General features: G+C 34.0%; 1 protein-coding gene across 8 annotated transcripts in view; it reads right to left on the reverse strand.

Moving 5' to 3' along the window:
• Positions 1 to 1,341: 1,341 nt before the first annotated feature.
• Positions 1,342 to 13,550, reverse strand: part of LOC145293690 (inhibitor of growth protein 3-like) — a 107,844-nt gene continuing 95,635 nt past the window's right edge. For 7 of the 8 annotated variants that reach the window (XM_080140095.1, XM_080140097.1, XM_080140093.1 and 4 more), the window contains 2 exons: positions 4,962 to 5,394; positions 1,900 to 2,682 (listed from right to left, as the gene is read on the reverse strand). In XM_080140095.1, the coding sequence (XP_079996221.1) occupies positions 2,572 to 2,682; positions 4,962 to 5,394 (544 nt within the window). In that variant the 3' untranslated portion in view covers positions 1,900 to 2,571. Of the gene's footprint in view, positions 2,683 to 4,961; positions 5,395 to 13,550 lie in introns of all 8 variants that reach the window. The other variant, XM_080140100.1, reaches the window with a different exon arrangement.

The following is a 13,550-nucleotide window of genomic DNA, read 5'->3' on the forward strand; positions in this document are numbered from 1 at the left end:
CAAACAATGACACAGCTCGCACAAATCATGAAAGCTACAAACTGAAAGTCCTAGGCTCGAGTTTCACTTTCCTTTGAGTTCTTCTGTGGAACATACATGCCCTAAAAAAAAAAAAAAAAAAAAAAAAAAAAAACTAAAACTTTATTTAAAACTTTTATTGAAAAAAATAAATTCAGGTAACTTGATTATGTAGTAGAGCTGACAGCTATTCAATGTAGCCGTCCTCAGCATCAATCACCACCTCGATATGGGTCTGGAACTGGAAGCATACCTTTTCCACAAACACCCATGAGAGCTCGGCGAATACTTGGCAGATAGCGCCAATCAGGCTGGCTTTGGTGTTGTAGGAAGTCATGTTGGTGATGTTCGCAATCTATGACCAAATGAAGTTTATGGTCTTTGGTGTGTTCCACGTGAGAGCCACATCATGCCATCTTGGTTCAAGGGGAGAAGGGGGGGGCAATGAGAGAAGATTACAAAGTTCTAGCACTCCTTCTGAAGCCAAACCTGGGTCTCGTTGAACTTGTGGGCCGGTACCGAATCCTGCTGCTACACCTGCAGCGGCCCCCTGACTGCATCAGAGGATCACCACACTCTTCAGCACATCCAGGTAGACTTTGGTGTTGACTTTCAAGTTGACTTGAAACCACATCAAAAACCATAACAGTAGCCAGAAACCTTGTTTTATCACCCTGAGCACATCCCTGTTAGCGTAGCAATCCAGCGATGCATTTTGAGGGTGCTGGCAATGGTCCTGTTGTCATAACTTGAATCGGTAGAGAGCACGAGTTGTGTCACTTTCAAACATAATAGAAGGCTCTTATCAGTCTTGAGATTTGTACACAACTGGCCAACTAGTAGATGGTCTGTAACAAAAAAAAAAACGGTTTTCATCAAACGGAAATGGAATCATCATGTCTTTTCTAAGGTGACAATTTTATCGTTCCACTCTGTATTTGATGACAGGTTTTGAATCTTGAGTTTGAATATGTTCTACTGATTATCCTAGTGGAGGGTGAGAATCAACTTAGGATTTCCGGTCTGCAGCTTTCATGGTTTGTGTGAGCTGCGGTATTGTTTGATTGTGGAAATAATTATGTGTGTGTGTGTGGTATGAACACACCTGCTCAATTTTTGTTTTAATTGAATAGAAAACCATTTTTTAATTTTACAGTAAAAAAAAAAAAAATCTTCAACTGCTTAAAAGAAATCCACAAATTTCTGAAGCTCTACTAAAAGTGAGAACTTTCAATGCTTTCTCTATTTATCAAAAAAAAAAAAAAAAAAAAATATTGATGCAAAAGTTGAGATTTTGTGAATAAAAAAAACGAAAACTCAAAATTTAGTTTGATGGTTTTCTTTGCATGAAAGAAATGCAAAGTTCCAAGTGCAAGTTTATTTTTTGTTTTATTGAGGTTTTTTTTTTTTATGAAATGACAGAAGGTTCAGGGAGGAGGAGAAGAGGAGGGGCAGTGGAAGTAGCAAACAGTAATCCCCTTCCACCACCACCATCACCACAACTTAACTTCCATCCCTTAAACTAGCCAGTGGAGTTTTTCTTTACTTTTGTATTTTTATTTTTCCTCCTTCATTTTTAATTGGAAGCTGCTTTTTGTGAGAAAAGATGAAGATGCCAAGATGCCGTGCAGATCACCTGCTGCACCCCCCCTCCTACTTCAACCCCCTTGAGTGGACGGCTACGGAAACAAAATTTTTTTTCCAAGTTTATAATCTCTTCCCCCCCCCTTTTATAAATAGAAAGTCAAATTATTCTTTTGATAAAAGAATGCATTTTATCGCGATTATTACAGTCACGTTTATTACCCCTTGCTGGCAGTGCTTTTAAATCTTTTCGATTTGTCATTTTTTTTTTTTTTGGAGGAGGGGGAGAAAGAGGAAGAGGAGAAGGAGGTAATGATTGTAGAAGTTTTTACGGAAGAGCAGACAAAAATTCTAATTTTTTTTTTTAAATGTTTTTTTTTTGTTCTGTGACTTTTGAAAGTTTTTTTCTTTTTTTTCTTTTTTTTTTTTTTTTTTACAAATGTAAATTATAAAATGTGCAAATATGTCGACCTCTTGACAAATGGTGAATCACGGGAGGAGGCAGCAATTAAAATATCTTGTCACAAGCTGGCTACAGTCCCCCTCCCCCCCCCTCTCATATCTTTATGCTAATAGACTTTGTCAGGGAAGAAGAGGATGGGGGAGAGGATGGATCTATCAAAACTTGTTCCGAGAGGTGAATCCCAAGTCCATTCTCTCTAACTCCTCGTATTACAATGCAGTTGTTCCATAAACAAATTTCTTCAAGCCGTTTATCATCTGGATAATCTCTGGATACGTTTTTGAAGTTTCCTACCATCCAGATGCAGCGGATTTTTGCCGTCTGGACTCACATGATTAATCAAATCTAAATCCGCGAAAACTCCACTGACCACTGGTCGGCATGACCATGTCATCTCTTCCTTGTCCCCCAAAAGGTACCCATGTCTGCACAGAACATCGGTAGGGATCCTTCTGCAGACCAAAGAATTTAAAACTTGAATCTCCAAGCAACAACTTGAACCCGAGTCACCTCCGACTTCGGCGTTTCATTGATATTGTACACTGGTGGCAGTACCATTTGCCCTTTGGAGCTTGAGTTAATCCCACACAACCATAATGGAACCATTCCATTGGACACTAGAAAGAAATGAAAAATGATTAAGGTTTTCTTCAAAGCAAAAGAGAAAAGAACAATAACTGCCAAAAAAATGTTTAGAGGGAGAAATAGATGAACCATTTCCGAAACAGGATCTGTCGTCAGTTCTATGTATTTATACATCGGAATCACAGTAGTTGGAAATCATAAATGGTCACCCGTCCAAATAGTAACCAAGCTCAATATTGCTTAACTAATTTGATAGAAATACATGTAACAATAAAATAAACTTTCAAACTTCATAGAAATAGATTCTATCCAAGACACAATCGCGTTGATACACCGTTTCCCTGACACTATAATGCAGGGGAGGGTGACACATCTTTCTCTGAATTGTCTGTTATCCTTGATTCTAATCTTATAACAATGAATGTATAACGAGTAGGCATTAAGCACAGTTTTTACACCTTTGATATGTGATGTGATTGAGGTTCGTAAACATTTAGCGAACATTTTAATGTAAGGTGTGCAACTGATTGGTTAATAAATAAAATGCAGATAAATTTTGTTGCTGAACTTTCTTTAAATAGTTTTTTTTTTGGAGGTCTAAAAAACAAAACAAAAAAACAAAGAATGCTTGTGCAGTATAAGTAGGGCTACGACAACAGCATATTCTTTTCAGTGTTTTGACTCTGATTGTGTATCCATTAATATCTTATATGCTTTTAGAGTAATGTGGTTCTCGGTTGATGCACTGTTCAATATATACTCGACAGTCAAAACAATAAGAGTTTTTTGCTTGGCATAGACCTAATCAGAAGTGAATATCAAAAAAACAAAAATAGAAACATTTTTTAGTAAAAACACTAGTATGTAATTACATGCGATGTTGAAATTACAAAAAAATGATAAAGTAGATCTGCTAGAACTATTATTGTTATTTAAAAAAAAAACAAAAAAAAACATCATTTTTATCATATACTCTCGATCCCTCGTATTCTAATTTGAAATCTAGGAAGTTAATTGAAAACAAAGGAGATAAGTCAGTTTTTTATACAGAATTGCTAAATCAACAAAACTGTATTATTTGATAATTTTTTATTTTATCTTGTAAATCTTTTTCTATTCAATCATTGTTTTTTTTTTGGGGGGGGGGTTACTATGACAAGTAAGTATGTAATTGTGTTTTTACTTAAAATGTATTTTTTTCCCCCATTTTCTTTCTTTGAAGATTGTAATGCTGGGTATGAGGCAGCCAAACAAGCTGCTAACATTGCCCTGCTTTTTATTGAAACCAACCAAGAGCTCTTTTTAGTATCCTCGTTGTTTCCTTAAGTGCAATTGTCTGAATCTCTTTTGCACTTGGTTCACCAGGAATATTAGTTAGGTAGGACTTCAGGTTCTTCTTCATAAACCCTGTAGCACCTATGATAACTGGTATGATTGATATCTCCCTAAGATTCCAGTTTCTTTTCATATCATACATGAGACCTTGATATTTGGTCTGTTTCTCCTTTTCAGCTCTGTTAGACCTCCATCAATGCACAAGCACCAAATATATATAATATTTTTCGTATTTATTACAAATAATAAGATTACAACAACCACAAAAAAAAAGCAATTTTGTTTCTTCACCCGAAATTACTGTTGGAATTAACAAATTATTCGTTTTTGCTTATCGTACCACAACTTGCACATGTTCACTTGGCGCCGCTGGGATTTTTCTCTTATCTCCTAAAGTAATAGTTTAGAAATATTTCTAAAATGGCTTTTTGCTCAGTTAACTGCAGTATTTGCTAGTACTGTGCAAGTTTTATTATCACACAAGCTGAAAGGTTCGACATATAAAATCACTGACAATATATAAAAATGGGAGTGTGAAACATTCATCGATTATCATTTAATCCCTGGCAACGTTGCGTCTCCCTGCTAGTTTTGAATATATTACAAACGTCATGTTTTCACTTACAGAAGTGCATACAAACCATTTGTTGTCGTCATCGTTAATCCAGATTCAGGTAGTCTGTTCTTAAATCTACTCTGACGCTTATGTTTATAAAACAAAGGTTTATTATTACACTCCCACGTTCCAGACCTTAATCTACTCGCCGTGGGTTGGAGATAAAATACTAATAGATGTTGGCCACATTCGGCGGAATATTTATCTTTGAGGAAAACATCGTCCAGATCGTTGTCACATAATCTTGTTCATAAATGACCTTTTATTAGATTTAATTTTAGAAAAAAAAACCTGTTTACAAATGTTTATGAGCTGAACGAAAACCACTAAACGGCCAATGGTTGAATAAGGTGGACTTACGTCATCATTATCACAGCCGACCATGTCGCCATAAGAGACATTGTTGCATACACAATATCGTGGTTCGTTTGGATCCTGCCAGTCTACAGGCTGACCGTTCTCATCGACAATCTGTAATTCAGAGGAATAATCCTCAGTACCAGTTTGTGGAGAAGAGATAGCCTGAGCAGGAGCTGTACCCAAAACCAGTGGGGATGGCTGAATTTGAACTGTAGGGGCTGGCTGTACTGGGGGAGGCTGCAGGGGAGGCACTGCAGCGGCCGCCACTGCTACTTGCTGTACGATGACTTGTTGTTGCGCCGCCACAGCGGCTTGTTGGGCTGCGACTGCAGCTTGTAGTGCGGCGGACACCTGTGTTTGTTGATTCGTGCTTGTGGCGGTCGCAGCTGCTGCGGCAGCTGCTGCTGCTGCCACTGCTGCTGCTTTGGACTGTCTGCAAAACAAAAATAAGACAATTGTTAACAATATTGCATGTAATTCCATCCCTGGAATCAGCAAAATTAACAAAATGAGAAAACAACAATTACAATGTCTTCATCTTTAACAAGGATGAATGGCATCGAAAGTCTCAGACAAAAAAAAGTTTTTTGTAAAAAATTCTACATTTAATAAAAAAATTATAAAAGCATTCTTCAGTTTCCTAAAATTTTCGAGTTTGTTTTACTATACACATAGATTTGAAAAAGTTGTCAAAAAACAAATATATAACAAATAAATGTTATCAAAGGCAAGATAAGTTACTTTTCTACCTAACCGGATAATTTTTTAGTGTTTTTATTTAATGTAACATGTTTATTCAGCTAAAAAAACATACAGTGTTTATTGATGTGTTTGAAAAAGCAAAATGGCGGTGTGCTCGCTGTTGGATACGGTTAAGTTTGGGAAAATGAGTCCAAACTAAATAATTATACAAAATACTGTTAGAAACTCACACAATATATGTTACCGTGAAATAGGCGGACATATATTCGGTGGGTTTCTAACAGTATTTTGTGTAATTATTTAGTTTGAACTCATTTTCCCAAACTTACCATATTCAACAGCGAGCACACAGCCATTTTGCTTTTTCAAATATACCGATAAACATTGTATGATTTTCGAACCAATTACATGTTTTAAAGTGAGTAAAATCATTAAAAACTTTTGCAGATATGTAGAAGAGTAACTTATCTTGCCTTTGGTAACATTTATTTGTTATGTATTTGATTTTGAACAACTTTTTCGAATCTATTTGTTTAGTAACACAAACACAAACTTTCAAATTTAACCTTACGGAATAATGCTTCTAAATGATGTCACTCTTTTTGTTCCTTTCTATTTTATGCTGAAGACGAAAAATAAATCTGTGTTAATTTTCTCTTCCTTTTCCTTATTTGGATGACATGTATCGTACTGATCTTCATTGCGGTCTAAAAATGTTATTAGTGAATTAAAAAAATTATCGGCAGACTAACAATTAAATTTTCAGAATATAATAAAAATTCATGGTGAGAAAAATACTTTGAATTTTTAGAAAGGGGTTCAGTTTGTTAAGTAAGTTTAATGCAAACATGACAAACTACTGAAAAGAAAAAAAAAAAAAACTAATTTTTTTTTTGGATCTTATTTCATCCAACATTATTCACGAATATGGTTGTTAATTGGAAGACATTTTGTTTTTCAAGAATAAATTGAGATTAAAAATTCTTTTTAGCAGATGTTAAAGAAAACATGCATCTGTTTGATTGCAGATATTGTTAGATTTTTTTTTGCCGGCTTTTAGGGTTAGGGTTAGAAATGTTAGAAGACGAAACAGAGAAATGCAACACACATCATTAGCAAAAATTATCCGAACAAGGTTTTGAACAAACGAAGAACACAAGACATGGAACCAAAAAAATGGTTCAGCTTTTACTTACACAAGCAGAACCAACCCAAAAAAAAGAAAAAGAAAAGCTCGAAATACGAAACATTCTGATAATCATTGCAGTCATAAATAAATAAATAAATAAATAAATAAATGCTGTTGTGAAATTAGTCAAAAACAGTTTATTTTGCTTGCTCATTTGTGATCTATTTGCGTTTAAAAAAAACTATTTTTTCATTAAAATAAATGAAAAAATAGTTTTTTTTAAACGCAAATAGATCACAAATGAGCAAGCAAAATAAACTGTTTTTGACTAATTTCACAACAGCATTTATTTTAAAATAATCTATGTCGATAATAGTAATAATGACTAATATTTACAACAGATATTATTCGTACGATTACGACATTCACACAACTACAACTTTTTAAAATGACCAAATAAAATTGTACAGTTTTGCATGTAATGACTTTTCTCGAAAAAAGCTGAATTGTCCGTTTACTATCACGACAAAAATTAAAACATTTTTTTTTTTTTAACTCGCATTCACCCCTAACAAGGCACACCGTCACTTGGACGTAAGGGGCTATTATTTGGGATAATGCCTAAGAAAGATTAACAAGATGTTGGTTTACATTACATTTAAACTTCCGTATATCAGTACAGCCAGGAAAGCAGGCAGCAGGAAGGGAATTCCAAAGTCTAGCTGTTCGAGGAAAGAAACTATTAGAATACAAAGCTTTCTGACATTTAAGGACCTCAACATTGAAGGGGTGTGATTTTGTTGCTAAGTGGGTTTGTCAGGGATATGTATGCTGAGGGGGGCACAAGTGTGATGAGTTTATCAGAACGCATTCCATTAAAATATTTGTAAAACAGACACAGAGATGCAACATTGCGATGATGGGACAGGGGTTGGAGCTTAGTTGACAAAATGGGGCCTATTAATTGGTGAACACATAATGCATTCATTGACTTGAACTTGTCTTGAAATGACATTTACCCAACACACAGCATTTGCAATGGCCAAGATTGTGATAAGCAGCCAGTCTTGAGATCAACGGCAAACACTGTAGACCTGTGACCCAGAGCTAGGTTTGACCTTAGTTTTAATGGCGTGTAATCATGTCTTCAGTTGGCCTTTTCTCGAATGCCTTCGCTAACCTTGGATGGTTCTGCAGCTATTGCAACACACAGTATGACCAAACCAGCAAAGTCTCTACTTCAAAAGAAATTAGTTAAAGGGGGGATGGTCCTGCATCACATCCAGATTTGGGTATTGGAGGCAAACGGGTGTCAACAGTGCAAGCAGTAAAAGTCAAACACTCCTAACCTTTTCAAATCCAAACTTCCTTGCCTATTGATCGCAGGTCAAGACCAAAGACAGGGTTGTAGGTGACAAGAAAACATGCTAGGTGTTATTGATGCGGACGTCAATGTCATTGTACTCCAGATAAGCACCTGATAAATTCAGACTTTCATGCCGATAGTGATCTTGGGTCCTTCATCCATAATTCCATGAATCAAGATAAATTGAACTGCAGAGCTCATCAGATTCGGATGGCATTTAACATTTAAATGACTATCAATTTCAAGATTTTTCTTTTTTCTTTGTTTTTTTTTAAAGATTATTACAAACTATTTATAAAAGAAATACTCATTTAAAAAAAAAAATTCTTTGCATTAACAAAACTAGCAGACAAAATCTTGTGTTTCTCACTACTGCCTAACTTTGATAATTAAATAATTCAATTATTTTTGTTTTAATATATGAATCAAATATTTATAGAAATCATAAAAAAAAAAAAAAATCCTATTCAAATAAACAGAAACACTATCTATTTATCTATTATAAAAATCCTATCCAAGTATAAAATCAAAAATGTAATTATTTTTTTTCCTACTATTTTGATTTGTTTTACCATTTAACCAATTAAAAATCATTACACAACAGTTTAATTTTATCGCACAGACATTATATCTGATATTAATCATATAACCCTTATCCCTGAGTGGCTTCCGGGCCTTGATAAGTGGTGATCACTGTGTAAAAAAAAAAAAAAATAAACAAAAGAATTAAATTCCACTTAAAATTTTTTAATTTTTATTTTAGGTTCACAAACTATTTCAATAAGCTGGTTAAAATTTGGTGTCTTCTCCCCCCTCCCCTTCTATTTATGCTGATAATATAAAAGCATTCTATATAAAATGGCTCCCATCTTTTCGTAGAGCCTTTTTCAATACATATGAACAAACATAACCTTATACAGTGACGTGTGCACATACTAAGTGATGCATGTATTAAGAACAGTGTTTTGGGTTAGATTTGGTGGCTGTGTACCAGATTTGGCTGGCGCTTATGGTCGTTTGTGAAAAGTTCAAAATGAAGGAAAGGTGACTTTTAAAACACACTTGAGTGACCCTGGTGATAAAGTACGTCCAGAAATAGGAAGACAGATACGAGCCAAAATGCTAAAAACAAGCAATGAGATCCGACACATGCAAGACAGAAGCAAGTAGTGCAGACAAAAAAACAATCAACCTCTCACTCCGTTGTTGATCTTAAATGGTTGATAGTATTTGGCTTATACTGCCTTCACCGAATTCTGCAGGTCTGCTGGTACCATTTTATCTCCAATATACAGATATGAATGCAATGCAGGATCATCTCCCTTAACCAAGCTCTTTTATAAAGGAAAATTTGCTGGTTCGGTCATGTTGTGCACTGCAGCATAGTAGAGTTCACCCACGGAGCAATGCCCCCTCCCCCCTAAAGTTTTGTGATGTCGACATTAAAATTTCAGACTTTTTACTTTTGTTTCACTTTTTTTAACCAATTATTATTTTTTTAACCTAAGATTTTTTCAAGTTACATTCATTTTTACAGTATCGTTTGGCCATAAGATTATTAATTGAACCAAATTTTTATAAAGCTAGAAATAATTTTGTAAAAGTAATGTTTTAATTTCTATAAAATGGTTGGATATAAATAACTTTCAAAAGTTAACATTTTTTTTTTTTTAAAATATATAAGCTAAGAAATTTAAATGCTTCAAAGGGAGGCTACACTTGAGGGAGATGGAGAATCTTTGTTATCTCCCTTTTATTATAATAAAGGAAAAATTCTACTCTAAATGTTTTCTTACTTGAAATAAGTATTTTCAGGAAAAAAACTGATCAATAAATAGTAGAAAGGGAAAAACAAAAAATAGGCCAGTTCAAATGCTTTATCAATATATCAGACGAATTACTATTTGGGTCCGACTTGGAAAAAATCCAAAAATAACTTTATATGTTAAAAGATGACATGTCAAAGGTAACAATAAAAATGGTTTATCATTTTTAAATAAGATTTTGAAAGTTAAATTAAATTATTCCAGTATCATTTGGTCAATAACATATTGATTGAAGAAAAAGTTATAAAACGATAACTAAATTTTATTATTATGGTAATATTTTAATCTCTATTTATAAAAATTATTGGATTTAAATAGCTTTCACAACTTCCAACCTCTTTATTAAACAAGGATTTGCTAAGAAATTTAAAGCCCGTTTAAACGACTTTCTATTCAACAGTTTTAAATACTTCCAAATGCTACTCAAATTTAAAAGTGTCACAAAGTAATTCATTTTTTTTCATCTATCAACAAAAGATTAAAATGGCTGATCTCCTCTTAAATAAAAAAGATTATGAAAAATTTAATTTTGTAATTCAATTATTTTGTTTCGATAAAAATAAAAAAAAATTGTCTTTACACATTTATTTTTTTACATTCGATTGATAGTAAATTTTTTAAAATTATTAATTTGATTCTCATAGTTGCAGAAACAAACAGAACAAGGTGGAGTTGTCAAGCCAAGAAGTAATTGTCCTTTTGAGAATAACCGAACTTTCAAAAGGACAGTCTTTTAAAAAAAGAACAGTCTCTTCACCTTCAGATTTTGTGTTGTGTAAACCAATGACTTTCATTTGACAAGATGAATTGCAACAAACAACTTTGAGAAATGCAGGGTTTCTTTTTATGGAAATCGCTCCAGATAAAGCATGAAGCCACTTGATGTAAGGAACTTAACACCCCCCCCCAAAAAAAAAACATTACGGTCAAAAACTTGTTAATGATAAGTTACGAGGTGCCGTCATTAAGTTTCCAGATTTTTTTTTAGTATGGACACTTTTATTGACAGTACATATATAAAATTCTCGTCCCCTTCAAAGTAATCTCCTCTGGTTGCAATGCACTTGTATTGTTCCAACAAATTCTGAAAACCCCCACCAATAGAGAAGTCTTATTGTGTGAGCATGTCAATGACACTCGTCACATCCTCTTTCACCTCCTCAATTGTCTCATAACAGCCTCTAAGGTTTTTCTTGAGCTTAGGGAATAACCATCAAAGTCACAAGGAGCAAGTTCTGTACTATAGGGAGGGTGAGGAACCATCTTGATTAAATAGTCTGTGACAAAGATGGACTTGTGAACTGGTTAATTTGGGCAAATGTTCCGTATCTTCAGTTCCTCATAAATAATTGTGTGTACAGTTCCCACACTGACATCAAACTGTGCACTTATTGTCTCTATAGACACACAACGGTCCTTATCTATGAAATTCTTTATTTGGCCAATCAACTCTAGTGTTCTGATTTGCTTAATCCTCCCATATTTCTCATCATTCCTCAAAAACTCTTTGCCTTCCTTGAATCTCTCATGCCACTCAAAAACTGATGCTCAATTCATGCAAGATGGTCCAAAAGCAGTCTGAAGTATTCCATATGTTGCTGTGGCATTTTTTCCAAGTTTAAAACAGAATTTTATTGCATATCATTCTTCTCAAGTGTCTTCACGCCCAGATTGCATTTTTGAAACAATCAGGCTTTACTAGAGTGTATTCCAATTCCTGCTGTAGCTGTTCATTTGAACTTAAAATCATAACAATTAGTCAGTCATTTCATAAGATGTATAGCAATAACATACTGAATTTTTAAAAGTCTACAACAATTTTAAATGCCTGTACAAAAAAGTCTGGAAACTTATTGAAGGTACCTAGGACATGGATAGATTCCGATGCAGAAGACGGCAATTCTTCCCCCTTTATCAGAAACATTGGTATAGAATGAGAGGAGTAAAGGATAAAAATAAAGGAAGCAAAAGTTACCAAGCTGCCAAATGTAAAGCAAACGTCCACTTCCTACTCTCTATTCCATAAACTGCACAACAACATTCGAAACTTGGCGGCTTAAATCCACCCTAAAACTTTCTGTAATTTCCCTCAAGTTGCAGTAGGATATTCAGATCAGCTATGGAAACCAGTTGAGATAAATAAACTTTGCGACTTCCATTTTGTGGTATTCATTCATTTTCCCTTTCGTGTTTATTATAGAGTGTGGTGCCATCGGCAAATATACCCATCTCAGAGACAATTTTATCAGAGGTACCCTTCTTCTCTATTATATAAAGAGCAAACGTCTGTGTGCGTGTTCGTATGTCTGCTAAAAGCTTTGCTCATCCGCATCGTACATGCAGGAACGTGGCTTCATTAGAAAGAACGCTCTCTCAGACAAAAAATATTGAAGAATTGGAAAAACTTGTCCATTATTTCTTGTAGAAATATCGTTTTGTGTGAAGAGGGGTCAGATAAAAACCTGCCTTTGACACGATTTGCAAACCATGCATGCTCGGATCGATACAATCTTTCGTTTTAAATAGCTAAATTTGCAACATTATAGCATCTGTGTTCTCGTGGGCCCATCGATGAAAGCATTTGCTTACTAACTTCAGTTATGAAGTTCACGCCCAGCATGTGTCATTTATAATATAAATCTCAAACGTATGTTAGTGTGTGTGTGTGTCTGCAAGTCTTGCTAAAACTTTCAACACACGCGACCAACACTGACAAAATGGGTATCATTTAAAAGCTTGGACTCTTGGACAACAAATATCCAAAAATTGGCCAAAAATATTAATTAATCAAATGTGAGCTATATTTAGTTGGATGAAAAAAAAAAGGGTAAAATGTGGGAAGAAGCATTTTGGAAATTTTTAGATATTTCGACTTCAAAAAAATTTCTAACAACAAGTATTAGACACAATTATTAATAAATATTCATCAAATTTCAGTTTCTTTTGAATATTTTAAATGTTTTTTTAATGGGGAGGAGGTATAGAATGAATACCAACTTTCATTTGAATATCATCCATAGTCATTAGACACGAATCGAATAAGATTTCCATAATTTCAATTTCTTCCTAAGACCCATTAAGCTAAAGCCTTAAATTTTACACATTTTCCAAAATGCAAAATCATGTAATGGAATTTGATTGAAAATAGAATATGAATTCTAGACATAAGGTTTAATATAATTATATTTTGATTTTAATCTTTGTAAAGAAAACATAAAATTAATTACCAAACAATTGTTTGGTAATTAATTTTACACGTGCAAATTTCTATAATAACATCCAATGTGCAATTGATACCTAGTGTCTAATTTATATAGTATGACCTTTGATAGTTTCCCCGTTTCTTTTTTCCTGCAGAATTCGAACGAAGATAGTCAAGTCGGCCATAGATAATGATTGATAACAGCAACAAAAAGATTTTTCATGCAGATAAATTAAAACCAAATGAAAGTCACGCAGCTACAGAAACAAAAAACGTGATTTGTTAAGAAAAAAAAAAAACGATAAAAAAGGAATTGTTAGTAAAAGGGTAGTCGCCAGATTGGCTTATGAATTGGAATCACCTG

Source organism: Euprymna scolopes, chromosome 15 (assembly GCF_053919585.1).
Source record: "Euprymna scolopes isolate OS-2025 chromosome 15, ASM5391958v1, whole genome shotgun sequence".
Lineage (NCBI taxonomy): Eukaryota > Metazoa > Mollusca > Cephalopoda > Sepiida > Sepiolidae > Euprymna > Euprymna scolopes.